The 27,572-nt window shown below is 60.0% G+C and overlaps 1 protein-coding gene across 2 annotated transcripts in view; it reads right to left on the reverse strand.

Moving 5' to 3' along the window:
• Positions 1 to 3,169: 3,169 nt before the first annotated feature.
• The window catches only part of CXXC5 (CXXC finger protein 5), a 34,533-nt gene continuing 10,130 nt past the window's right edge, over positions 3,170 to 27,572 (reverse strand). For both annotated transcript variants that reach the window (XM_032425248.1, XM_032425249.1), the window contains exons 2-3: positions 5,807 to 6,883; positions 3,170 to 4,225 (exon numbers count right to left, since the gene is read on the reverse strand). In XM_032425248.1, the coding sequence (XP_032281139.1) occupies positions 4,181 to 4,225; positions 5,807 to 6,706 (945 nt within the window). In that variant the 5' untranslated portion in view covers positions 6,707 to 6,883 and the 3' untranslated portion in view covers positions 3,170 to 4,180. The remainder of the gene's footprint in view (positions 4,226 to 5,806; positions 6,884 to 27,572) is intronic.

A 27,572-nucleotide genomic window follows, 5' to 3' on the forward strand; every position in this document is an offset into this window, starting at 1 on the left:
AAGCTGGTGGTAGGGCCGGGAGAGGGGCCGTGGCAGCCGTGGGAACTGCGCCTGCTGCCCCCACGCCAGCTCCCCCCCCCCCCGGACTGGGCCTCAGGGCCAGGCTGCGGGGAAGAGGGGCGGCCGGGGACACCACTCTGTCCTTAGAGTGGCATGCTGTGAGGGCAGAGGCCCAGGCAATGCTGCACGTCCAGCCACACACGGCACGGCGTCAGCATCCCTGAGAGGGTCGCAGGTGCACATTGACACACGATGTCACAAGCACACACCCAGGGTTGTGCGAGTGGTGTCACGGGGTCTCAGCTTGGTCACCGGCCAGCATCAGACCCTCCCATGGAATCCCCGGCGTCAGTCTCAGGGCCACACCCGTGATGGTTACACAGACACAATGTCACAAACCACCGAGACTCACCCAGTGTCTGTCACAGGCCCATGCATGCCGCACATCAGTGTCACAGATCCAATGTCACACACATGGAGCTGGCCCGTGTCGCACACATCACACTGGCTCTGCCACAGGACTGCACAATGTCATTGGATCACACGTGCCATGTCACCGAGCACCCCAATGTGTGGCTACTGACATCGTGCATTAACCCACAGCCGTATGAGGTCTCCCAGAGCCTGCCACACAGTCACAGACCTGCTTTCGTGTCACACACGGCCATACTGTTGCACAAGGCCTCACACGGTTGTCAGGGCCTTGAAATCTGTCTCTCACGCACACACACACGCACGCACACACACACTCACGCACATGGCTGCATGGAGGCTGGGTTTGTCTCCAGCCCCGTGCGTACCCCCAACCACCCCTGCCATCCGGGGGGGCGGAAGGAGAGCACGGGCTGAAGGCTCTCAGGTCACCAGGAGGTCAGGCTCCGAACGGTAGCAGAGCGGAGCGGAGGGCACCCCTAGGGAGGGGAATTGGGCATACAGCTCCGCAGGGAGCCTGCCTCTGAGTACTTCTCCGTCAGCGGGAGAGCAGCAGGGGTGAGCCGGCAACAGAAGACACAGAGGTGCTAGATACAGGGAGAGACAGGCACGGACTCAGAGACGTGGAAGGATGACACGACACAGAGACACAGCGTCAGAAACCAGGAGACCATCAAGAGAGAGATTCAGAGACAGCGAGCCAGACAGAAATGGTTAGAGGTGGACGTGCCGGAGCAGGGCCTGGCCAGGGCTGGAGCCCGCGGGGGGACGGGGCGGCAGCGAGCCCACCGGAGGGGGGCGTGGGAGCGGAAGGTGAGGCGGCCAGGGCTTTAGGGAGGACCCACAGCCTGGGCAGAAGGTGGGGGACATCTTGGTGAGATTTAGGTGAATAGCTTTAAAATAGCAGCACCAGCTGCCATTTGACCAAGTGCTCATGATGAGCCAGGCCCTTCCCTAGAGTGATCTCATTTCATCCTCAGGCGACTTTATGGAGGAGAGACAATTATTGTCCCCGTTTCCCAGATGAGGTAACTGAGGTCTCATCATGTGTTCAGCCCACAGCTATCCCCACCCTTGCCTGGACCTCCTCCAGACCGAGGGGCTGGCCTCCCATTTCCACAAGCGGAGCACAGAGGCCAAACTGGAAGACGTGAGGGGCTTCAAGCTTCGGGCTTCCGTGTCGAGGGGGAGGCCCAGGAGCCATGGCTGGGCTGTGGGTTGGCACACTCAAAAGGTACAGGCTGGCTGAGTCCCAGCAACCCCCTCCGGGCTGGCACTGGAGCCGTCCACCCCACACCTGTAGGCATGCCAACGAGGGCTGGCCGAGGCCATCTGCGGCCTGTGTCTGCCAGCAGTAGGGCGGGGGGCAGGCCGGGGCCTCCTGCCTGGGTGCCCCCTGCTGGCCAGGCTGCCCACCCGGCCGCCCCCGAGGACGACCGCCCCTGCCCACTCGAGGATCCGGAGGTGCTGCAGTGTGCCTTGGGCAGGGGACGAGGGTGTCCCTGGCTGCAACACCTCCCCCTACTCCCCGCTGGACGCCCCCCTCCGGCAGAGCCGCCTGGAGAGATCACAGGCAGCCACATGAAAGGGAATTTTTCCCAGGCAGAGCTGGAGTTGAAAGCTGCCTCCCCCCACCCCCGCCTGCCCCCGCTGTGCCAGGCCAGGCTGCTGAGCTCCTGGTGCTCTAAGGGAGTTTGTGACACCGGGAGGGGGCTGGGGGTCAGAGCCCCCACCCAATACGGGCTGCTTTTCCTCCTGCCAGGAACAATGGCAGAGGCGGGCAGCCCATCTGCCCCAGCTCACTGCCCACTCCCCTTCACAAGTTGCCCCTTCCCTCATCCCAGAAAGCCCTCACCCACCTGAAGCGAGGCCCCTGACATTGTCAGGAAGTCCTTCTTCCAGTCTAGCCTCCATCTTAGCCAGGCTCCAAGCAGCTGGGTGGGAAGAATGTCTGCCCGTCAAGTGGATGATAGGTCTCATCCTGCAGGCCGGCCTCTGTGATGTGCAGGGGTGGGGGCCATGCAGCCGTCACCCCTTCCTGTTCAGGCTGCCTTGGCCTAGACCATGTGGCTATGTGGTGATTTCCCCAGACATCTGGCCTCCGAGGTTGCAGACAACCTTGAGCCAAACTTTCTGGGGGTGGGGAAAGTCGCTCAAGGATACCCCCCTCCCGGCTTCAGTCCAGCCGCCCTCAGGCCCGAAGAGGGATATGGGTGGGGGCGGGTAGGGGTTTTTCTGTGTGCATTCTGGGCACAGCCAGGTCCCTACAAATCTGGGTTAAAACTGCTCCCTGGGGATCACCTCAGTGGTTGGGGGAGCAAAAGATCCCTGCAGGAAAGAACGAAAGAAAGCAAACAGGCCGCTCGGGCCCCACCTCCTGTCCTGCTGGCTGCTCTGCACTGGCCGGGCCCTGACGACAGTAGAGAAGGTGGCCCCAGGTGAGAGAAGGTCCCTGGAGGTCCGGGTTCTGAGGCAGAGGGTATAATCAGGCAGGCGAGAATGTTCCAGAACCAGCCATTTCCCGATTAACAGCACTTCCACCACGCCAGCCGGGCTGGCTGTTCCTGCTTGACCCCCCCCCCTTCAGGATCTGCCGGACCTGACTCCCCAAGAGATCCCGACTCTCAGTGTCCCTGGGCCATCCTTCTTCCTTCCCAGGGTGGCTCCACATCACCCCTGCCCAGCAACAGCCCCCAAGCCAGCCCCCCCAAACCGGAGAGCAAGAAGCCAGCGGTGCTTCGTGACACAAACATGCATTCGTTTTATTCACAAAACAGCCTGGTTTCCTAAAACAATACAAACAGCATGTTCATCAGCAGGAAGCTGGCCGTGGGCAAGGGGGCCCAGGCCGCAGGGCGCCCCCCCTCCCCGGGCACCCACACCCACCAGCAGGGGGCCACGCAAAGAAGCCCTTTCTTCTGTGGCCATGAGCAAGGCCAGAAAAAAAGGACTTATTTTCTCTAAGGGAAGTAGCCAGGATCGGAACTATCGAGACATGGGCTCCCCAGATCTCAATGGATAAAGGAACAGAACTTTCATTTTCGCAAAATCATCGTTGTCGGGGTGGGGGATCCCATTCTGGGGACCGCGAGTGCAGCGTGGGCGGCCCGGGCGCAGGGGTGGGGCGGCTGCTCCCTCCCCCTCTGTGAGCTCCTGGCCGCGGCTCGGCCCGCGGGGATGGGTGCAGGGGGCTTCACCGCGGCGCCATCAACATTCTCTTTATAAACGTGAGTGGATTCTCCAGGCAAACTATGCACTATTTCATGGTCGGAAAGAATCAAAGGAAGTTTAAATGAGGGTGGAGTTAAACTGTGCTAAATTACAGTAGTGCTTATTAGTAACTAGATTTCAAAAGGTTACAGAAAATTTACATTCTCTACACAAAAACTGCATCTCCCGCACAGACAACATTGACATCGACAACAGGAAGGAAACTGATTGTCCGTTCTTTGCCCAGGAAGTCTCGGTACTTTATAGATTCGTCTCTACCTCTTTTTTTGTTGTTGTTGTTGTTCTTCCGAAAAAGCAGTTAAAATTTTTTTTTTCCTTTTTCTTTTTATACTAGGGACGTGGAGATGTTAAAACGACAACAAAAAATATATATATAAAAACAGGAATGAAATCTGTGAGAGAATATTTTTGGTTCTAAAGACGGGTGCATCCGTTTGTCTTCGCCCGAATCCCTTGCCGGAGACCACACGAGCAGTGACATTGCACGGAGAGGGCAAGCTTTGGGTTCCCGCCGCCGTCACTGAAACCACCGGAAGGCGGCTCCCGTCGGAAGCATCACCTTCTGAAGGCGGGGGCGGGAGACAAAAACAAGGAGAGAGTTCAGTCAGGGTCCGGCGGGGCCTGGTGCAAAGACGCTCCCCCGTGGATGGCCTCGTGGCGGAGGGACGGGCCTGGAGTAAAGGCAGCCACCCCGTGGAGTTCCTGCCATCCTGACCGGGCCAGAGAAGAAGCCTTGACCCGCGGGGCCGCTGCAGGGCCCGGAGCACCCCGAGGCCCCCTGAGCCACTGTGTCCGGGAACCCTCCTCCTTCCAAACAGGAAGACCCATTCCCCCGGTCCAGAGGCCACGCGCGCCAGGTGGCTGTGGTGCGTCTGGGGGCTGTGTGCGTGGTTCTGTCGAACGAGCGTGGCAGCGTGCGCACCGGCTGCCCGTGTGGATGTGCACCCCGAGCTGGGCTACGGTGGCTAATGCGTGTGCGGCTGGGGTGGGGACGAAGGAGACCGGCTGTGTTAAGAGGCTACGTCTATAGAAAGACTGTGGACTGGGCAGGGAGGGGTGTGTGCATGTGTGTGTGTGTGTGTCTCCAAGAGATGAGAGCGGGTGCCTTTGTGTGCATATAGGTGTGTTCTCTGGGCAGGAGAGCAGATATGTGAGGTTCGGGCCTTGGGGGTGGGGAGTAGCCATGGCTGGGATGTCATTATTGTTTTCCAACCATTCTGAACATTTGCGTCCAGCCCACTCATAGAGGGGCGGGGCCGGGGCCGGGACAGCAGGCTGAAAAGATGCTTTTGTACCAGGCCTGGCACCACCGCCAGGCTGCCACGGCTGGGGGCACAGGGACAAGCTCTGCCATGAGCGTGGAGAGAAAGCAGCATGGGAACCCTTCTGCCTGCTCTAAGCCCCTTCCTGTGCAGGCTGCCTTGGCCTAGACCATGCGGCTATGTGGTGATTTCCCCGGAAAGCCAATCATCCCAAAGTGGACAGGCCTGGTCTACACCCCAAGATCACAACCACCCCCTCACCCTAGGCCCATAGGACCCCTGGCCATTTACCTACACAGCCAGACTGACCTCGGGGCCCCAAGAAACCCCAAATCCGTCCACGAGATATCTAGACGCAGGGTTCTCCCAGGCCTCGGGGCAGGGCAGTGAGCACCGGGGTGGCCTTAGGGGAAAGGCTGGGCTCTGAAAGGGCGAGTGAGGGGCTTTACCCCTTAAAGCCACATGGTCCACAGGACAGAACCCCTCAGGCGGGACAAGGGAGAGCCCCAGAATCTTAGGGCACAGACTGGAAACTTTAGGATACGTCTGAAAGTCAGAAACTTGGGACCTCAATGGCTGGCCCAAAACTCCAGGAAGGGGTTCAGAATCCCTGGGCCTGGCCGGAAATGCGAGGCCCCCGCCTGGAACTCGATGCTTGCCTTGCGAACTACGACCTAATGAGATCTCAGGATGTGGCGCTGACTTTCTGGGCGGTGAACTGGTGTCTGGGAGCCTGCTCCACAACCCCAGAGCCCAGGGATTGGCTGAGCAGCCCCCAGACACTGGCCCAGGTAGGAAAAGGAGGGTTGGGGGGGGGGGGGTGGGTTTGGACTGCCAGACAGACACAAGAGCCCACACACCTCCCTCTAAGGCGTCGTTACCTCCAGAGCAGCGGAAGGCTTCTTTTTGAGTTCCTCACATTTTCTGAATTTGCAAATCTGATGGCCAGTCTTTCGGTTCCTACAACTGCTGCACTGCTCGCAGTTGATGCGCCGCCGGCAGGGCGCGCACATGCCGCAGCGTTTCCGCTTCTTCTTGCCCGAGCTGATGGCCGAGGCCAGCTCTCCCTGCATGGGGTACTCGGCCAGGCCGGCCATGTGCAGCGCGCTCTCGGCCAGGAACACGCCCGCCGGGGTCATGATGAAGAGGCCCGGGTTGATGGGGAAGGCGCCCAGGTAGGGGAAGTCGGACTGGCCGTTGAGGGCCTCGGCGCCCGCCACGGCCTCCATGTCGGGCAGGCCGGCGCCCGCCTCGCTCATCAGCGGCAGGTGCTCCTGCACCACGCGCTTCAGCATCTCCGTGGACTGCGCGAACTGCTGCAGCGTCAGCTGTCCCTCGGCTGCCAGCTCCGTGGCCCGTTCCGCCTTGCTCAGCAGGCTGGCCACAGCACCACTTTTGTGCTTTGAGGTAGGGTTGCTTTTGTCCACGGCCATGGCCGCCGCCAGGTCGTGCCCATTGGCCAACAGGGAGGCGGCAGCCGCGGCGGCGGCAGCCTTTTCAGCAGACTCGCCGCCCATCATGCTGCCGCCGCCCCCACCGCCGCCCCCGAAGGAAGAGTAGTGGGAGAGAGGGCGGGAGCGGCGCAGGCTCTTGTTGAGGGGTTCGCTGATGATGCCGCTCTTGTTCCGACGCTCGGGGGGCGGAGCATCATCCGCCACCGAGGCTGGCGCGGCCGTGGCCACCGCCGCGCTCTTGTCGGCCACTCCCGCCTTGGGGCCGCCGCCGCTGTTGCTGCTGCTACTGCCACCGCTGTCCTGGGGGCTACTGCCGAGGCTCGACATGGTGGGGCCGAGGCCCAGAGCCCACTGCTGGGGGCGGGGGGGGGGGGGGGGGGGGCTGCCAACCGCGGGGCGTCCACAGACGAGCACCGGCCCGGCTGCCCACAGCACAGATGCCTGGTGGGCCCTGCTGCTCAGGGCAGGCTCATGGTCAGGTGTCCACGGGGAAGGGTCTTCACTCTGCTGGGACAAGAGGGGACAGAGTCAGGGCGGCGGTAGACATCTCCTTCGCCCACATCACCACCACCACCACGACCAACAACGGTATCTCCGAAAGCCCGCTGTGACAACCGCAAGCCCTGCTGGGCACTTATTACGCGCCAGACCCAACACGGTTAGGTATTTTTTGTGTACTATTTTTTTTTTTAAGATTTTATTCATTTATTTGAGAGAGAGGGAAGATAGAAAGAGAGTGAGCAAGCACGAGTGGGGAGAGAGCAGAGGGAGAGGGACAAGCAGACAAGCAGACTGCGCTGAGCGTGGAGCCCGATGCGGGGCTCGATCCCACAACCCTGAGAGCATGACCTGAGCCAAAACCAAGAGTCGGACGCTTAACCGACTGAGCCACCCAGACGCCCCATTTGTACTATCTCAGTGAAGACTCACAAGCGCCCTTTGAAGTAGTGGCTAATAATTCTCTATTTTGTAGACGAGGAACGCAAGGTTTAGAAGACTTGACCATGGGTATACAGTTGCCTAGTGTCACGGTGGAGGCTCAGCCAGGGTCTGTAGAGCCCAGATCTCCGGCCAGTTCTGCCTGGGCTGGGGGGTAGGAAACAACTGAGATGTTTATTAACCTCGGAGGGTTATAGAGTCACATTCTGCTTCCTAATCTTCCTTCCCTGACCCATCTACAAAAGGATTTGGAACAGCCTCTGCAAAGCTTGAAGGTTTAGACCAGAAGTCTGGGAAGTTGGGATGCCTGGGTGGCTGAGCAGGGGCATCCGACTTGATTTCGGCTCAAAACGTGATCTCAGGATCGTGGGCTCCAGCCCTGCGTTGAGCTCTGCGCTCAGCGGGGTATCTGCTTGAGATTCTCTCCCTCTGCCCCTCCCCCTGCTTACACTCCTGTGAGTGCCCTCTCTCTAAATTAAAAAAATCTTAAAAAAAAAAAAAGTCTGGGAAGCTGCTCCCAGACTCTCATTTGGCAATTCCTAATACATATGGATTATCTCAAGGCTCTGACAAGTCCTGCAGGGAAAGGAAACTGACTTAAAGAGGTTGCCAAATAGAGCACAGAATCCGTATTTCAAGGAGCATGTATCCCCCTGCTAGAGAGCAGGCAGCACTGTGCAGAGGATAAGCCTTCTCCTGTAAGAGTGGGAGAACAAACTGTGCACATATCGGCACACGCTTCCTCCTCACTCTCTCTCTCTTTTTTAAAGATTTTATTTATTTATTTGACAGCACAAGCAGGGGGGAGCGGCAGGCTGAGGGAGAGGGAGAAGCAGGCTCCCTACTGAGCAAGGAGCCCCATGCAGGGCTCGATCCCAGGACCCTGCAATCATGACCTGAGCTGAAGGCAGATGCTTAACCAACTGAGCCACCCAGGCGCCCCCTCTTCACTCTCAAACCACAGTCGTCATTACCTCAGACCCCACTCTTGTCTCTACTCAGGCCTCCCTGCTGTGCTCCGGCCTGGCTCCCAGATGGGTCTGGGATGAGGTCCCAGCGAGAGCCCAGAGCTGGGGTAGGCTGTGGGCAGGAGGGGCCTCTGGCTGGTGCAGGCTGGGACTGAGAGTGGGTGTGACCCTCCAGGGAACAGAGCCTGTTCTTCAGCCACATCCACATTTCTGAGGTGCCCTTCCTAGGACAGAGCCTGCTCTGCTCAAGCCCTAGGATCAAGGCTTATGAGCAGCCAGGCTCCTTGGCCAGGAGCTCTGGAAGGAACTGTCCAGAAGGAGTGGAATGGCAGTTTCCTCATCGGCCCTGGCTCTCTAGCATCCCTTCCTTGCCTGCCTGCCTGGCCCAGCAACCCCTGGGAGAGGGGTGGGAGGGAGGGCCCAGCCTGAGCAGCTGGTGGCTCAAGGGGGGGGGCGCACATCTGGCCAGGCCTGTCCCGCCCGAGGCTTGGGGGCGGCACACATACATCTTTGTCCCCAGGCAACCCCACCATCCCCCAGTCACAGGACTCTGCCGGGCCTGGTCCCTGGTCCCAGGAGGTCATCTAGTCCAACCTTCTGCGCTTCCACAGGGGGAAACTGAGGCCCAAGCCGGCAGGGCCCCCTGCTCCGGGACTGCTAAGGAGTGGCCACAAGGAGAAGCGAGTGTAGGAGAGGGAAAAGCTCTGTCTCCTGAGTGAGGCAAAAATGGCAGGCATCAGCAGACAGCCAGACACTCCCTGCCTCTCCCCAGAGGGCAATGGCCCACGTACACTCCTTTCTAGTGAAGGTAGATGGGTGGCAAGGAAGAGCTGGGCAAGCTGGCAGATTCTACCAGGACAAACCCAGGAGGGCCTGGCAGGGTGTCCGGGCTGGGCTGGGGGTACCACAGAGGTCAGAGTTGTACTGAGAGGCAGGGATCGGGTACAACAGCCGTGTTCTGTCCCACCTGCTAAGAGCTAAGCCCAGGGTGGCTCTTCAGGCCCTCCCTCAGAAATTAGCACCCCTCTAGGCGGCAGTGACCCTGGCTCGGTGTCGGAGACTAGGGCCAGCGACCATATCAGCCCATCTGAGCTCAACTACCCTGCCCTGGAGCGTACGGTGCCAGCAGGCCCAGACATGGTGAGGGAAGAAGACAGGAGAAGGCAGGAGCCCTTGGGTTGGAGAGGTGGGGGAGAGGTGGGGAGGGGAGCAGTCCGCGCCCTAGCCCCCCTGTGTGTCCCCGCCTCTGCGGCCTGCTGGCTGGTGGCAGAAATCGATAGCTGCATTAACGCTGTTCTTGCTCTCCTCCCTCCCTCCCTCCTCCCAGCTCCAGGATCTGGCTCTGTGTGCAGGGCGGGCAGGTCAATTAGAAGTCAGCTCCCTCCAACACGGGCGGGCGTTCAGGGCTGGTGCTCTGGCTGAGTCTCTCTCTGCTTTTGTCTCCATCCTGAGTCTCGTCATAGGGACCAAACCTCATGTTCTGTTCATCTCTGGCCCCTTCTTTGAATCTCTCTAACCTTTTCTTTCTTTTTTTTTTTTGTCCTTCCTCAGGGACTTCCCTCTCCGAGCCCCCCAGCTATGGAGCAGAGGACGGGATATGTCATCAAACAGGTGCCGCAGGCAGAAGAACACTGTTTGTCAGCCACAGAAACTGAAGGTGGGGAGTACACAAGGGGGACTGGCACCCAGGTTAACTCTGTCCTCAAACCCCAGAGTGGGCAGATACCAACATCTAGTTAGTCCCCAAGGCCCGGTCTCTAAGCTTGTTCAAAATCTGCCCCTATACCTGGCTCATCTCCTTTAGACCCTGGGAAAAGCTGATGCCCTGGTCCCAGTGGACCACGGACCACAGGGCTTGTCTGCCTTCCTCATGGCAGGGGAGGACGTAAGACCTTCTCCCAGGCCCCAGCCCTCTACTGCAAGGCACACAGCAACCCCCTCGCAGGCCAGGAAGGGCCTGGCAGTGCCCAGGCAGCAGGGGAGGAGCTGGGGCTGCGTTGAAGCGGAGCGGGAATGAGCGGGAGGGAAAGCTGGCGGGCAGGCGGGCGGCGGCGGGCGCATCCATCATCGGCCCTGCCAGGAACGCATCCAGCCCCCAAAAAGAAATACTGCGCCTGAGGAGGGACAACAAAGGGCTCCGTTTCATCAGCAATGCGGAGCCAGCGCCCCGCCGCCCCGCCAGCCGCGGTCAGCCCACAAAGGACCCCTTTGTCCATGCAGGAGCCGGGCCGGCCGGGAGCTGGGACCAGGGGCTGACGGGCGGGGACAGAGCCCAGAGGGAGGGGGTGGGGGGGAACCAGTCCTGGAGAGCTGGGGGGCAGAGGGGGACACGGGGGGGCAGAAGAACAGAGTACAGGTGGTGCAGATAGAGGATCATGAGACAGAACTCGAGGGGGCGGGTCAGAGAAAGAGGGACTTGGAGAGGACAGGGCAAAGGGTCAAGGTTAGAGAACAGAGCCTCATGGGAAGCAGAAAACAGAGGGACCGGGCTCAGAGAGATCCAAGGCTCCTAGCCCAGCTCGGAGACTTGAGGTTCTGACAGACACGGAAACAGCGCTGAGGAGAATCCTAGACTCAGGGACCTGGGGACCAAGAGAAAGCAGTTGGACATGCAGAGCCCATGGCTCTAAGAGGGAGGCAGGGGGTGGGTGGACCCCAGCCCACTCTGGCCCACGGCAGGGGAAGTAGAGATTGCTAGGGAGGACCTGAGGGTCAGCGGGTTCTTGGCCTCAGGGCCTGGCCATGGGACCCAACCTCCTATGGGCTCTAGCTCACAGGCTAAGCTGGGAAGGCAGGAAGTCAAAGCTGGGGCCACTCTCCTGACACTGGGACCATCCCCCGCCTCTCCTCCCAGGCTCTAGCTAGCCCCAGAAGACACAGACCCACCCCTCTCCAACTAGCTCCCAGCACCAAGTGACGCTCAGGGTCCCTTAACTTACTAACCCTATCAGTCAGCATTTATTGAGCACCGACTGGATCTCAGGTTCTGTGCTCCTAAGCTTTACATGGAAACCAGGGAAATAGAAACTATTAAGCAGTTTCAGGGATGAGGAAATTGATGCTCAAAGAGGATCAAACTGTCAGGTCAAGGTCAAATGACTGGTTAGAATTTGAACCCAGAGCCCAAGTGTGTCACCCTGCTGTGTGACCACCTTTGCTCTACCTACGCAACTGACAAAGTAGCCCAGGGCAAGGTGACCCAGCCGTCCCAAGGCTGCCCCCACCCCCCCAGGGTTGTTACCGTGCCTGTCACCTTTATGTGGATTGGGGGGGGGCGAGCTGTCACAGACCCCAGGGAGTGTCTTCACCTGGGGGACTTGGGGATGCCCAGGCAGGAACCCAGAATGCTGGGCCGGTGACATCATAATGCCAGCCGACAATGAGGTCACCAGAGGTGATGGTAATGCCCTCACTCCCACCCTGAGCCCCAGGGGAGCCAAGATTCACCCCCAGACAGAGCCTGAGCCCTTCGGGCCAGACAGCAGTGGGGGCAGGGGCCCCGGTGGGAGTGATGGTGCCCTCTGCACACAGACACGCACACAGGTGGCCCACAGTGAGATATTCTAGAAGTTCAGTTGCACACATCCCCCTCCCGTTTCCCCAACAGCTGCCCCATGCCCGGGGGTACCGGGGAGACAGCGCAGGATCCGGACTCGGCACTGCCCTGGAGGAGTACACAGGTGCTGGGCCCATGGTCCCATGAACCAGTATGAAATGAGAGCGGGAAGGTGACCAAGTGGAGCACTGGGGGCCTTTCTGGAGGAGGAACTGCTAGCCTGTGAGTTAAAGATGAGGAGTGGTTACCAAAGGGGACATGAGCCTGAAACGGTTCTTAAGAAAAGGGGAAGAGGGGCGCCCGGCCGGCTCAGTCGGTAGAGCACGCGACTCCTGATCTCGGGGTGGCGGGTTTGAGCCCCACGCTGAGGGCAGAGTTTACTTAAAAAAAAAAAAAAAAATGGGGAAGAGGGTGTGAGGTATGGTCGTGAGGCTGGCAGGGTCCCAACTGGGCAGGGCACTGGGGCCAAGGGTAGGATTTTTTTCAAACAGCTTTACTGAGGCATGGTTTACACACTATAAAATTTACCCATTTGTAAGTGTACAATTCAGTGATTTTTAATAAGCTTACAGTGTCGTGCCACACCACCACCGCTGCCAGGCCAGAGTCTGAGCAAGGCGCCGTCCCTCTCTTGCTCCTTTGCTGGCTGGAACAAACTTCCAGCCGTCCTTCCTGCTTGAGGGAAGGCTTCCTGGAGGAGGGTGCATTCTGGCGGGGCCTTGAGGAGCCCGAGCCACTGGCCCAGCAGGGCACACCATTCCGCCATCGTCTGGGCGGGCCAACACTGCCGACTTGCACACTCCAGCTCTTCACACTCTTCCCCACACTCCCCTGTGCACTCCTGACATCCCTGTTACATCCTCTTCACGCCCCTCCACCCACGTTGGTGGCTGGTCTTCCTGGCCTCCAAGGGAGGTGAGATGGACAGACAGACGGATGGTGGGCAAGCCAGTGGTGGCGAAGCGAACAGACCACAGGCTCTGGTGCTGAGCAGAGCTGAGGCTGGGCCAGCGGGGGGCAGGGGGTGGGGGCGTCGTCTCTGATTTCCATGATTCAGCCTAGGGAGTTTCCAGAAGAAAAAAAAGCTCCACTCAGGCCCAAGGCGATGCACACGGAGACACTGGTCTTGGAAGCTGGGAGAAAGGCAGCCCTCGCCCGAGAGCACAGGGCACGTACCAGCCACAGACGAACACACACACAAGCACACACCCCTGCTGACACCCAGCAGATGGCCCGGGGCAGGGCATGCCCTCAGCACCACTAGACTCTCCGCAAGACAGAACAGGGGGCTGGAGTCCTATTTCCCTGACCCTCTTAGACCCCTCCACCTAAGGCAGGCACAACCCCGTTGCCTGAAGAATGAAATATGCTGAAGAAAACCCTAGGAGTCCATGGGGCTCTATTCTCCCTTACAGAGCTCCCAAAAAACAGTTGGAGGAGGGCGTCAGCCCATTCCATGGAAAGGAACACTGAGGGCCCAGGCAGGAGGCATGCCTTGACCTGGGGTTCTAGGGAGTGATCTCAGACACCTCTGATAAAGACAAAGGCTTCCTCACCAGGCACCTCCTTCAGGCCAGGTTCCCTCCCTAGAAGAGTCAAAGGATCAGGAGGGCCCTTTCCTCTGTGTGACCTTGGCATATGGTCTCTGAGTCTATTTCTCTATCTGCAACATGGAGCCAGGAGGATAAGAGTTACTATGTTAAGGAAGGAGGACTTCCTGTGCGCCAGACGCTATATGCTTTGTCTCAATGAGTCTTCCTACATACCTTCTGAAGGAAGATGATTATTGGCCCATTTAGAGCAAGCAATTCGATAAGCAGTTGAGATGCAGGGAAAACAGATGCCCTCTCTATTGGGGACCCTCTGGATCTAGACTAACATTTCCCGAAGTAATGTCTGAGCTGACATCAACCTGGGGTCAGAGCCACACACTGACTTAGGACCTCCCTCCCGGTGGACAATGCAGGAAGGTTAGCTCAGAGATAACTGGGCCAAGGAACTAGAGGGGGATCTGTCCTTTTAGGGCTTGCGTGTGAGGAGCAAGGGTGTTAACAGGACCATCCAGGGGACTAGAATCCTAACGTCTAGGTTTGTGGCTCCATCCTGTCTCTTCCTGTTGATTTGACCGTGCCCTTCCCCTACAATGAGTCTCAGTTTCCCATCTATAAAATGGAGAATGGTTCTCACTTCTTACCCCAAACTGTAGATCCCTGAGGGGGTCCATGAGGAAAAAAGTAGAGAGACACAGGAAAAAAAGACTCCAGATAGTGACCCCCTCCCACCCTCCAAATCCCAGAGGACCTGAATCTGCCCATGAAGTGATCTGCAGACAGGGAAACTGAAGTCTGGAGAGAAGGTTCTGAACAGGTCCTAGGGTTGAGACCCTGTGAGGCTTACTGGGGAGAGGAGCATCTAGCTCCTTCCCAATGCTACCATCTCCCCAGAAGAAATGATGATAGCAGACCCTCATAACACACACTCACTCTACCAGTATGGCGCTAAGCACTTTACACACATTTTCTCACTGAATTTTTTCTGTAACTCTTTAACTAGTATTGTCACCCATTTACAGATGAGGCCACTGAGACTCAGGGAAGTAAAGTCACCTGCATAAGGTCACAAGGTCAATAAGCAGCAAAGCCAGGATTTGAAACCAGGTCTGTGTGACTCCAAGGCCTGGCTCTCCAACACTGGCCAAGGGCTCTGAGGGACATGGAAAGGAGCGCTTATGGCGGGAGGCTGAGGACCAGTTCAGCCCAGCCTAGGGTTCCTGGGGTGAGGGGGAGTGGCTCTCAGGCTCTGGGCAAAACACGTGAAGGCACTGCTGCAGAAGTGTGCAGCTGTACCCTAAGGCCCAGGAAAAGACAGGGGAAGGGGCTGCGGGTGGGCCGGACGGGCCAGGCTGGGCCAGAGCTCCGGGCATTCCGGCGGCCTCCGCAGGAAGCAGAATGGGACGGAAACCGGCTCCTGCCTCCTCCCCCAGAATCCTGTGGGCAGCCCAGCCGGGCCGCACAGAGGCCCTCTTTGTGCCTGCCCCAACCCGCCACCCGCGGCTGGCCCAGGGTTTTGAGTTTCCTGGGGGGGGTGGGGGCCCTGTCACTGCTAAACCTCCAGCTACCTCCCCCTCTCAAGGGTGGCCACAGCAGTCCACAGCTGGTGGAGGAAGTGAGTGGATGGCCAGGGCTACCCCAGAGACTCTGGGGGGCCCGGAGTCTGCCCACGTCTCATACCCCCAACACTTACACACCTTAATTGGGGGCTGGTGGCGGGCAGGGACCCAGGGAGAACCCGAGAGGCCATCCCCGAGCCGGCCTCTCTGCCAGAAGCCACGTGTCCACCTGATGTACCTGGAACCCCCCATCTCACTCCATCTTGGTGACTGGGCCCAGGCTGGTGTACATGGAGAGGCTGTCCAGGATGGTAGGGCAGTCTGTCTGTCGTCCACCATTTCCCACTCTCCAGGGGCTCCCTGGACACAGAGAGCACATCGAGGGGGAGCCTCAGGCTCACTTCAGCATGTCAGGGACAAAAGCCTCTTGGGTGGTATAAGTGTGCTCAAGGAACACTGGGCCGCAGGGAGTGAGCTCTGGCTGGAGTGCGTATCGTGAAGAGTAGCACCACAGACCGGGAGGACTGCGTGTGTCCACCTAGAAGGTGCGTCAGATACCGTACATGCTACACGCATGAGTGTGTGTGCGTGTGTGTGTGTCTGGGGGTGGGGGCTGTGCGTGCGCCCAAGTGTATGTGCACAGACTCAGATGGCACCCTGTGGGTTTGAACACTGATGTCTACACAGGGCTTATATGCCAGTGTCGGTGAAGGTCTTTGTGTGACCCCCTTGTGTGTACACGTGGAGTGTGTGCTATCTACATCCCCGGATGTAAGCACACGCCTGAGTGCGCACGTGTGTGCGCTACAGTGGTTTACACGATGGCTGGATGGCTGTGGGTTCTTCTGGTCCGTGAGCGTCAACACACTGTTGCCACGTGTATACGAGGGGGGTGCGTGTGTGTGCGCGTGCACGCACGTGCGCACACACTGTGAGTTGTATCAGGGCTTCGGGGGGTTCTGAGGTGTGAGTGTGGGGCCCAACCGGGATGCGGACGGTGCAGACAGGAACTGATGCCAGGTGCTGGGGCCCCTAGGGAAACAGGAAGCTGCCCACAGGTGTGCCTGCGCCGTGGTGGGGGCTGGGCTCCACCCACGTTCAGTTTGTCCCCCTGAGAAACCAAGCCGGGGTTCCAGTAGCCGAAAGCCCGTCCCAGCCACGAGGGAGGCACCTTCCTTGCCTGTGTGCTGTTCAAGACGGAACAGCTCTGACCAGCGTCTACCCGCCCCGCCTGGCCTGAGCATGGAAAAAACTGGAAAACAAAAGCCCCCAGACCGCAGGCACTCCCTGCAGAGGCGTGGGGGAAGCAGGCAAGAGGCAGGAGGCTGAGGAGGAAGGAGGGAGGTGTCGCCGCAGCCCCGGAACACAAAAATAATGAGGCGAGAGGGGCCATGGGGCCGAGCCGGCTGGTTCCGGAGTCGCTATCTGACCTTGACAGATGCCACAGCTGGGCGCCGGGGAGAGGAGCCACGGTGCAGCACAACACCCCCCACCCCCTGCCACCTCCCCCAGGCCAGGTCGATGGACGTCCAGGCGGGGGCCCCAGCCACAGGCAGCCACCCCACCAGGTGGGAGAAGGGAGGCCTCAGAGTGCGTCCCAGCTGGGGGGGGGTGGCGGTGGGAGGGCACGGAGGCGAGGGAGTGGGGGCAGGGCGCGGCGGGGCCCGGGAGGCAGCAGTGCGGTCTCCTGAGGGCACCGTGGCCTTCAGGTGTGGCCGTGTGTGTGAGACACACAGAGCGTGCTGTTGTGCTTGTGTAGCTGCGAGGCTGAGTGTGCGTGCGGGAGGGAAGCAGAGTGTGACTGTGTGTGTGACAGAGACAAAGATCATACTTGTGTGTCCTTGGGGTCACACGAGGCTGGAGAGTCAGGCTGAGGTCCCTGAAATGGGTGTGGCCACACCACTCAGGGGTGGGCACCGATCCCTCCCCTGCCCCCTTCCAGAGCCACAGCTGTCCTGGAGGGTGCAAGCCATGCTGGGGCCAAAGGGGCCAAAGGAGGGAAGGAGGACAAAGAGAGCTACAGCCCCCCCCCCCCCCCCCCCCCCCCCCCCGCCCCTCCTGGCCCTAGCCAGAGCCGGCGCGCCCCGGCCTGCCCCCCCCCGGCAACCAACTTGTCACATGCGGATGGAGCCGAGCCGGCCCTGCGGCCCTCCCTGGCCTACTCTCCCTCCCACGGTGGTGGTGGTCCTGGGCATCAGTGGCGGACACCGGGCTGGGCACCACGACTCCGGGGACCCCCATGAGGGGCTGGGTGTGAGCTGCGGGAGGGGATGCTGGGCTGGAGGCGGATTAACAATTCCGAGCACTGGCTGCATAATTAAAAAATCATTACAGGCGGGCGGGCAGAGCCGAGTGTGAGCTCACGCTCAGAGCAGGCGGGGACACTGCCATGGCGCTCCCCCTCCCACTGCCTCCCCGAGGAAAAAATCCCACCTGCTAATATAATTATGGAAAAACACAAGCACAGAAATTTGGTTTCAGCAAACAACGTGCCTGAGTGCCCGGGGCCTGCCTGGCCCATCAGCACAGTGAGCAGGCCGGCCGCTCGTGCCCAGAGCTCATGGCAGTGAGGCAGGCCCTGCTGGGTCCATACTCCAGACCCTGACCTCCACCCTCTCCCAGCTCACGAGAGACAGGAGTGGGGGCATGGCGAGCCCAGTTCCTCAAATCCTAAATCCAGGAGAAAACTGGTCAGTCCTGATAGTTTACAAACAGGGAAACTAAGGCTAAGGAATCTGCATAAGGTCACTGTGTTCCTGACAAAGCGGAGGAGGAACCGGATTCCGCCGCCCCGGTGCAACAACCCCTCAGGAGCTCAGTACCCCCCCCACCCCTTCCCCCGCATCTCCCCGCCTCCCTCTCTCATCCGCCCCCCCCCCCCCCCCCAACCTCCGGCTCCTTCCAGGCTCCTTCCATTCGGTGAATGGCTCTCTCTCCCTGAGACTGAACGGGACTGTCTGACCGTGTGCCCCGGCCCGGCCCAGAGCTGCCCCCCTCCCCTGGACCCCACCGTGGGGGCGTGGGGGCGCCCCAGCCTCCCCGTTCGGGGACAGGGCGTCCTGGGCTCGTCTGGGTTAAGCCAGGCGAGCAGAGCTGGCTCCCGCCCCGAGAAGCGCGGCCAGCTCTGGGGCACAGGCCCCAGGACGGCAGGAACAGCCGCCATCACCTCGGGCCTGGAGCGGGCGGCGGGCGGCGCGGGGAGGGGAGCCGGGCCTAATTAGTCGGCCTGGGACCCGGGCGGGCGCCGGGGCGGCAGACGCCGCAGCCAGAGCCGCGCAGGCATGTCGGCGGCCGGCCGGGAGGCGGCGGGGAGCCGGGAGGACGCGGCGCCCTGAGACGCGGTGGGACAGGCGGCCTGGGAAGGACCGGGCCGAGGAGATTCCGCACCGAGCGGGCCTGCCTCCCCTCGTTCCTCGGGGCCACCAGGCGCAGCAATTAGAGGCTTTCAAAGTTTGTCCTTAATTGGTTTCATTTTTGCCTCATAAATGATTCATGGCCCCGGAGGTCTGCCAGGCGTGGGGGGAGTGGCAGGGGAAATTTGGGGAGGCTTTTGCCTGGAGCCAGGCCCCCTACCTGAGGCTGGGGAGGGGATGAGAGGGGCTGGGGAAGCCTTGGGCAGGTGGGATCCTCCAGCAAAAATAAAAACCCAGGCCCTCTCCTTGGGGCACTAATTAGAAACTGCAACTCCTTCTCTGCAGACCAAGCTCTGTGTCCAGGCCCAGAGCCACTGCAGCTGCTGGGGCCCTGGGAGCATGAATAATAATGTAATGATAACACAGTAACAGTGTCAACAATAATAATAACCATGGCAAACACTTAAGAAGTTCTTACTAAGAAGTTCCAGGCATGGAACTAAGAACAGATGCGTTCCTTGAACCACTCTCCCACCCCCAAGCACCACCTGGGAGAAGTACCAAGACCCCCCATTTTACAGATGAAGAAACTGAGGCTGGGAGAAATTAAGGTCTGCCCTCTGACACTGTGATGCCAGAACTCCTCACTCCCCGCTCTCAGGAGCGCAGGGCTCAAGGCTGGAGAGTGGGAACGCTGCCTGCCAGGTGGATCTGGAGCTGCAGGCCCCCGTGAAGTCGGGGAAGGTGCTGAGGCCTGCAGGAAGACCCCAGGATGCACCAGCAGCCCCCCACCCCCCTGGGCCAGATTACCTCTGCCCCTCAAAGGCTGTGTTGGTCTTGGCTAAGCGATGTCCTCACAGGGCCTTAACTAGTCTATCTGTAAAATAGGAACACAGGAGCCCTATGAGCCCCGTCGAGGGCTAACTGTGCTGGGCATGGGAGACACAGAGATGCCACGGACCCCCCCCTCAGGGAGCTCCCAGTCTAGGGGGCAAATGGACAGACACACACGCAGAAGGGTTTAACAGCCTGGACAGGGCCCTGAGCACTCAGCCTATGGCCTAATGTGCTGGAGGGCAGTACCACAGAGCTTCTTGGAGGTGAGGTGGGCAGAAAAAGCTTCTCCCTTCTGACCCTATACCCAGCTTACACGGGAGGCTCCGGGAATGGGTGTGGCCTGCTTAAACCCAAGCCTAGAGTCAGGCCTTGAAGAAATTCAGAACTACAGACCACATCGGAGTGATGTGCGATGCAGAGTGCCCAGCTCATCCTGCCCTATGATGGTCACTTTTATTCTGAAAAACTATCAGAGATGACGCTTACACAATTAACTGCAGGGCCCACTGGGACCCTGGGGACGTCCTGAGGGAATGTGCTAGACCAATCTGGGAGTGAATGCTGTACGGAATGACTCCCCCTAGAGGGCCCCAGGGCTCTGGGCCGCTAGCTGTTGGCTTTTGGGGGCCTCACAAGTATCACCTCCTCTCAAGTCCTCTAGCTCCTCTGCCCCAACTCTACATGCACCAGACTCCCCTCCAAAAACCTGCTGGCCTTCTCAGGCCCTGGCGCCAGCCCCGTCCCGCGCCAGCCCCGTCCCATTGGCTCCCCGCTCTCCCACTCAGCCTGGTACCAAGGCCAGACACTTCAAGTGATGATACCTCCTTGTGCCTCACCACAGCCCTCTGAGTGGCTTATGTGATCATCCCCATTTCCCAGATGAGGAAAACGTCTCAGAAAAGCTAAGGTACCTGCCTAACGCCGCACAGCTTGAAGGAACCCAGGTCCAAACCTCTTGAAAGCCCATGTTCCTCCCCTTGCTGGCCTCCCGCAGGTCAGTATCCCTGACGTGTCCTATGGGGATCCATAGGGCTTCCATTTTCCCTGTTTTATAGATGGCCACCTCTTGCCCCAGTCCTGACCCTTCCTCAGTCTGGATAAAGCCTGTGCAGAGCCCACACTCCTCCAGACGCTAGAACTTGGTCAGACTCTTGTGGTCAGGGGCCCTGCCGGGAGGTCCTAGCAATGGGGTCCCTATGTGCCAGGGGAGCCCTGGCTCAGCCAGCTGGACGCACAGGGCAACACAAATGTCTGACGGTAGGGCTGGGGGAGGAGGCACAATGGTACCAGGGGCGCCAGGGCTGGGGGGCTGGCCACGTTCTCTGGCCCTCTCCTTTGGGAACAGAGTCAACTTTAAGGCCCCTATCACCCACACCTGGGACGGGGCTGCCTGTGGGAGCGTTCCTCCCCGGGGAAGAAGCCTAAGCTTTATACACCCCCTACAGCACCCTGCTGGAGGACAGAGCTGAAGAGGTGGGCAAGTCATATCCTCTCTGGGCCTCAGTTGCTTTATCTGCACAATGGACCTATACTGTCCCTTGAACCCTTTGGGTAGAAGTTTAGAGGTTTCGAAAAAAGGGATTTGTAAGAAGTGGACACACCATTCAGCTGTCTGCGCTGGCTGCGGGCACTTGAGCCACCGGAGTTGGTATATAGAAGCCTGACAATGGCTTGTTGAACATGCTAACAAGGGGCTGAGTTCTCAGGATGCCCAAGTGCATCTCGCTGGCCCAGCCAACAAACACTTTCCAGGTGCCTACTCTGAGGCAGGGTACCAGTCCGCCTCTTCGTCCTCGCTGTGCCTCTGCCTGGTCCACCGCGACCGCCCAACCAGGTCACTGGGGTCCCCCCCCCCAGTCTGCCCAGGAAGCGGCGTCTCAGGCGTGTCAGCACTGACGTCATTAGGACTGGCTGGGCGTGGAGCCTGCCACCTCCGGAACCACCAATTAATTAACTTTTTCAAATTAATTTCCCAAGCAAAATTCCATAATTACATCTATCTCCATCAGGCCGCACTGGGCAGGCAAGAGGACCCCGCAATGAGATCGGATGTGGGGTGAGGGATGACCACACCAGCCCCAGGACCAGGGCAGGGAGGTGCTGGGGGTTGGGTTTCACCCCAGCAAAGCAATTGCCTGATGTCCTTATGAATGCCGTCTGGAAGGGGAGAGAGCTGAGAAGTCAGAGCCCACCCGACCCCACCCCCCAGTCAGAAGGTGGGGGGGGCTCAGGGAGACTCATGCCTGCCCAGCTCATCCTGCTGCCCCCATCCCCCACCCCGTGCCCCCAAACCACAGTGGGTCTTGGCAGGGCCCGGCAGCAGCACAGGCACTGCGAGGCTGAGAAGGCCGCGGCTGCAGCGTTCTAATTTCCCAAAGGGGCTGAGATTAATTAGCTCACACACAGGCGCAGAGAGGGAGAGCAGAGTGGGAGCAGGGGCGGGGAGCACCAGGCGAGGAACTGGCTGGCGCCCCTCCCTGCCCGCCCGGCAGGCAGGCGGCCTTGACAGCCTGGGTGCTCTGAAGGTCAGTGGCCAAGCCGGCTGAGCCAGCAGACTGGCGCTGTCTCCTTCCCAGAATCCCCGAGGACCGAGGTACCAAGAGGACAGCTCAGGGTGTATGTGGGGGTTCCACTGTCACCACCATCAGCGGAGTCTGTGCCAAGTGCTCTGTCTACACGATCTTGTTTTATCCCCACAGGAGCCCAAAGAGGTAAGCACCATGGTCCACCCATCTCACAGATGAGGACACTGATTCTCAGAGCGGAGTGGGGCAGTAAGTGTGGATGGTGGAGGGGAGACTAAAAAATCCAGGCTGGCCCAACTCTAGAGGCTGCCCTGCTCTCCCTGGATCCCCTGGCCAGTGTGAGGGCTGCAGGAGCCTTGTGCAGGGGGGACCTGGGAACGCCAGGCGAAGGCATGTGGGTGTGTGTCTGAATAACTTACCCCTCCCCCAGAGATCGTGCATGGCAGACTCTCAGTCATTTCACAAATGCAGAAACAGACCGGAAAGGGGAAGTGACTTACTACACAGCCCAGGACCCTAAACCCAGAGTCTGCCCCTCCATTCGAGAAAACACAAACCTGACTCAGTGACCTCTAGTGAGCCCCGACCTAGCGCCACACTGTGCCTGGTGCTCTCTGGCTAACTGGCACACCGCCGGGGGGGAGGGGGAGCTGGGGTCACTGCCGGGGCTGCCCCTGTATATAGAAGATATCTCCAGCTCAAGGACACTTTCTCAACTACCCTGTGCAGGGCTCCCTAGAGGGGAAAGGAGTCCCCAGGAAGATGGGAGGTTGGGGGATGGGGGAGGTATTAGACCCTGACCAGGCCCCCAAGTGGCTCCCACAAGCCTAGTAATTAAGTTTCCCAGAACTTATCTGCAAGGAGATCCCCCAAACCCTAAGGGGTATCAATCTGCTCCCTGGTGCATCCCCTGGCCCCCTACCGCACTCCCAATGCATCAGGCTCACCCTTCCCAGGCCTAAGGAGTCAGCAGTCCCAAGGGCCTTGGGTCCAAACCTGGGGAGTGCCCTGAGACAGCAGAGGTCCCCAGGACAGCCAGAGGCTGGGCATAGGTGGGGAGGAGGCTGGCCCAACTAGGAACATTACTCATCATGTGATTATAGAGGATGGGTAGGACCTGCCGCCCCTGCCCCCAGGCACAGGTTTGGGTCACAAAAGGGTCCAAGTGGGCTTTGGAATCAGGGTTCCTCTGTAGCCCCCAGCCTAGGTGACCTCAGAGAATTTGCTTGACGTTGCTAAGGCCATTCCTTGGCCTGTGAAATGCAGACGATGACAGCCCCACCCTCGTCAGGGTCCTGGAGAGGACACAAGTTCTCAATGCAGGGCAGCACACAGAAGGTGCTCAACAAATGATGGCCGTTATTATTTTTACCGCCATCATAAGCCAGTAAAAGAGTGGCAAGGACACTTCAAGCCAGGGGTGCCAAGTAACCAAGGTTGTGGCCCCAGTTCTGTCACTGTCTGCCTTTGAGTCTGAGCCAATCCCTGTGCTTCGGTTTCCCCAGCCCCGCGGAGAGCACTCCTCCCCCGTCCCCTTACCTGCAGGAACATAGGAAGAGGAGTGGCTGGTAGAGGTCTAAAGTCTGCGAGGAGGGCAGCACTCCACTGTCCAGGCTTGCATGCCTTTTCTGGCCACAGGAAGAACCCACCTATATACATCCTGCCAACCTTTCCTTCCACATCCCAGGCCCCAGCACAGCCCGCTCTATGTCAGCACTCCTTCCATCTCCAATGGTCCCAACTGCCCCTTCACACAGGTGTGTGCCAAGTCCCTCACCACACTGCAAAGAACCCATGTGGCACCTGGAAGTCCCTGCTGAGTCTAACTTGTGGTCTTGCCATGTACTGAGGGGTTGGGGAACTGAGAATGCCTGGGATCTACGGTTGGCTGTTTCCTCCCATATCATAAAGCCCCCAGGAATGTCCAGACACCCAAGGACTCCACATTCCTCTCCCTGGATCCAACCCATTCCCATGCTCCCCCCTCTCTGCGACCCCAGGGTCAGCCTCTTCAGTCCCCCACCTGAGCATTCCCATCTGAGAACAGCCCTAAAGAAGACTAAATCCAAGACAGTCTAATTAAGGAGTCAGTATTGTGGGGTCCCACTCCCAGCAAAATGCCAGCTTTGGTGGAGCAGTCAGGTCGGGAGGAGGTCCGGACTCACCTGGAGATCCACGTGTGTGACACGGTGAGAACCACACCCCACCACCTACTTCAGGTCCTGCAGCTTTGAGACACAGAGATAAGGCTCATACCCATTTTATAGGTGGCAAAAGTGAGGTCAGAGCAGCCCGTGACTGCAAAGTAGGCAGTGATCAAGCCAAGTTTGGAGCCTAGGCCTGTCCAACTCCAGAGTCCAAGGCTCAGGGGACATCCAGTCCTCCTGACTGACCATTGCTGTTTGTTTACTTCAGCATGCCTGGGCCCCTCTCCCCTCCCTGACCATTGTCTAGGCCTTTATGAGGGAGATATGTGTGGCCAGGAGGGGGGGAGCCAGCCTGGGCCTGAGTCCTTAACAGCCACCTGCCCCTTGAACCTCCCTCCCTGGGCTCTCTCAATCCTGTAGATCCAGAATGATCTGTAGTCTGGGTGCTGGGTGGCTGTGTCTAAAGCCCTTCATGGCCATGAGGTCAGACCCATCAGACTCAATTCTCTCACCTGAAAACTGGTGTTTTTTTCAGTGTATGAAAAAGAGGTATGCCCCCAGCTCTGCCCAGTCCAGGGAAGGCAAGCCCCAGACCCACTGCGCAGAAGCCTACAGGCCCCCTGAGGGCATCCTTCCAACCCAGCAGCTCAGCCCCTCCTTGTATTCAGGTCAGCTCTATACCCATTTTGCAGGCCAGTAGACTAAGAACCAGGAAATATGTCTGAATTCTAAGTCTCAGGGTACTGGCTGCAAGGTGGGGGAGATAATGAGAGATGGGGGAGCCAAGGGAACTGAGGAAAGCAGGTGCCAGGGTGAGCAGGCAGGCTTCTGGGGCACAGCCCAGTAGGTCAAGGGGGGCCCTTCCCCAATTTCCAGCAACCCCCAATCTCCCCAGGAACCGGCCCCCTTACTGGGGGCAGCAGCTGGCCACTTGGCACTCCCCAGAAAATTGATTCTCCACGGCTTTTCTTTGCCAGGCCTCTCCTTTCCCTGGCTCCTCTGCACCTCTCCCCCACCTACCCCAACCCGCTCTGCCCAGGTCAGAGTTCCCCATCCTGGAGGGCAGGGTGGGTTTATCACTTCCAAGCCTGACACTTGGGCCTCCGCCCCAAAGAAGGCCAAGCCGGCCCGGGGAATGGCGGAAAGAACAGCTCCCTTCCCGCACCCGCCCGACAGAACCCAGCTGACTCTACATGGCCAAGGATCAGGCCTCTTTTGTGTGACCCTAAAGGGGGGATGTGGGTAAGTGGAGCCCCAACTGCGTCGTATGTGTGCGCGTGCACACGTGTGCGCGCACACACCAGGCGCTGTGGCGTCGGGGCCCCCGGCCCAATCCCAGGGAAGCGAGCGGCCGCGGCCTGAGGATGGAGCAGCCCTACAGCTGCTTTGCCAGAGCGGGGTCTGGGGTCCTCCCGGCAGGGCGGCACGCCCACCCCGACTCTGTGGGGCCATTTGCCTCCGTGCGTGCCGGCGTGCGTGCGCGCTTCCGGGGTGTCCACAGCTGATGCGACCGGGCCGCGCCGTGTGGGTGTCAGCTGCGTGTGCCGGGCTGTGGGGGACTACGTGCGCCGGGTGAACGTGTCTGTCCCAAGCGTGTGCCCCGGGGTGTGCCGTGTGGGGAGTGCGTGAGTGCACTCTGCCTGCCAGGCCGCAGGGCCTCGTGGGGCTGCTAGGGATGGGGTGACTCACGTCTCCTGAGCTCATCCTGCCGCCTGCCCGCCCAGCTCACCCTGCTCTGCTGGGCTCATGGCCGCCAGCGCAAGGCGGGGGGCGGGGGGGGGTAAGGTAGGGGGAGGCGCAGGCAGACACGGCAGGGAGGCTGGCTTGATAAATAACCTGCTGCTTCCCCAGGCCTTGGAGAATGGGAGGCTGCAACACGGGGAGAAGGGGGGGAGCAGGAGGAGGCGGCCCCGGCCCGCACGGCTCCGGCTGCCCTGGCCCCCACAGCCCAGGCTGCGGCTCCGGTTCCTGTTTCATCGAAACCTGAGCTAGGAAAAGCCTATCGGGTCATCTTGCCTGTCCCGCCGGCCGCCAGGCCCAGGCAAGCTGCCCCTCAGGGGACAAGCCCGCAGCCTGGCCGCCCAGCCAGTGGGTGGGTGGGTGGGGGGAGGATATTTCTGTCCAGACTAAATGCAGCTTCAGGCCTCTGTCTGCCCCCCCGACTAACAGCTGCTCCCAGGGGCCCCCTGGCTCTGCAGGGCTGACTAAATATAGTCCCCCCAACCCCAGCAAACCCCCAAAGTTCACCTCTTCCCACTGGCCCCACCCACATGAGGGCAGGGAGAAGGTGTGATCTTAGGCCAGTGTATCCCCCTCTCTGGGCTCTCAGATCCGAAACCTCAGGCGTTCCTCAGCTCTAGGCCCTAACACGCCTAACTGGTCCTGCTGCGGAGAGCAGACCACAGAGGTGACTAAATTGGGGGTCTCTGTCCAGGGAAATAAGGGGCAAGGTCCCCTCCTCCAAGTGACTCCAACCTGCTTCAGCAAAAGAATGGCTCGGGGGGCCCCTCCCCAGCACCCCAAGTACCTGTAGGCTTATGAACACGGCCCCCTCCACCCAGCCTGTTCCTTGCCCACACTGGGCAATCCCAGGCTCCTCCAATCTGCCCCAGCCGGACCCTGGCCAGGAAACAAGTTGTGCCAGGCTTGGGGGGTGGGGGTGGGGGGGACACACGGGAGCATGACAGCTGCTATTTCCTGGAGGCCACAGTCGGGCACAACCCGGATTCCTGCCTGGCTCCACACTCCACCAGACAGCCTCTCCCGGGCTCCGGTCCTCAGCATGGCAGCCCCTTCCCCGGCGTCAGCACCCTATCAGACCCCAGCCAGGGTCCCGGTCTCGCTGTACCGGTACAGGCAGGAAGACAGTGCCAGATGTACCTTCTGCTTGGGGCTGGGGAGAATGGTGGTCTCCGCAGGGTTCAACAGGCGGGGGAGACGGCCCCACCTTCCCTCCCTCCTGCCTGCCTGCCCACCCGGCTGCTTCCCCCAGCCCCACACGCACCAAATTCCCCACATGCCTGTCTGTCTCTGACAGCTCGCGCAAATACTTGGCTGCACGGGCACCCGCTGTTCTGAGCCCGCTGCGCCTCCTCCCCTGCCTTCCCCGGGGGGCTCTGCAGACGCAGCCAGGGATGGGAGGGGGCCAGAGCCAAGAAGCTTGGTGGGCAGTGGGGGGGGGGGGGGGGGGGGGGGAGGGGAGCAAAGGCAGGGAGGACCAGTCTCAATTCCAAAGCACCACCCCCGGCCCCCAAGCCTGGGGCACTGAGGGACCTGGGAGGCCACTGTGAGCCAGCTCTGGCTGGGCGGCAGCTGCCGACACCCCCACTGCCCCCCGGAACCTCCCAGGAGGACCTTCCGGAGGCCTCCCACTCGCCTCAGCCGATGAAACAGCATCTGCCACCCCCGCGGCGGCAGCTCAGGACAGGGCGGAGGGCACCACGAGGCCCCTGGGGAAGGCTTTGAAATCTGGACTATGGCCCGGCCCCTCCTGGCAGTCCTGGCCTCCCACCACAGGCCCAGCCTTAGAGCATGGTGGGGGGTGCGTTCCAGCCCTCCCGCAGTGCGAGGGGCACACCCGCCCAGCTGCCAGGCCTGGGCCATCTCCACTTGGACTGGCTGGGGGACTTTGTTTGCCCCCAACTACCCTCCTTCCGGCTTTGCCTCGCCTCCCTCCCAGGAGACCAGTGGAGGAAACACTTCCTGAGAATGGCTGGGATTTTCCGCTGGACACTGCCTTGCTGGCAGGCTCCTTATCTC

Source organism: Phoca vitulina, unplaced genomic scaffold (assembly GCF_004348235.1).
Source record: "Phoca vitulina isolate PV1807 unplaced genomic scaffold, GSC_HSeal_1.0 scaffold32, whole genome shotgun sequence".
Classification (NCBI taxonomy): Eukaryota; Metazoa; Chordata; class Mammalia; order Carnivora; family Phocidae; genus Phoca; species Phoca vitulina.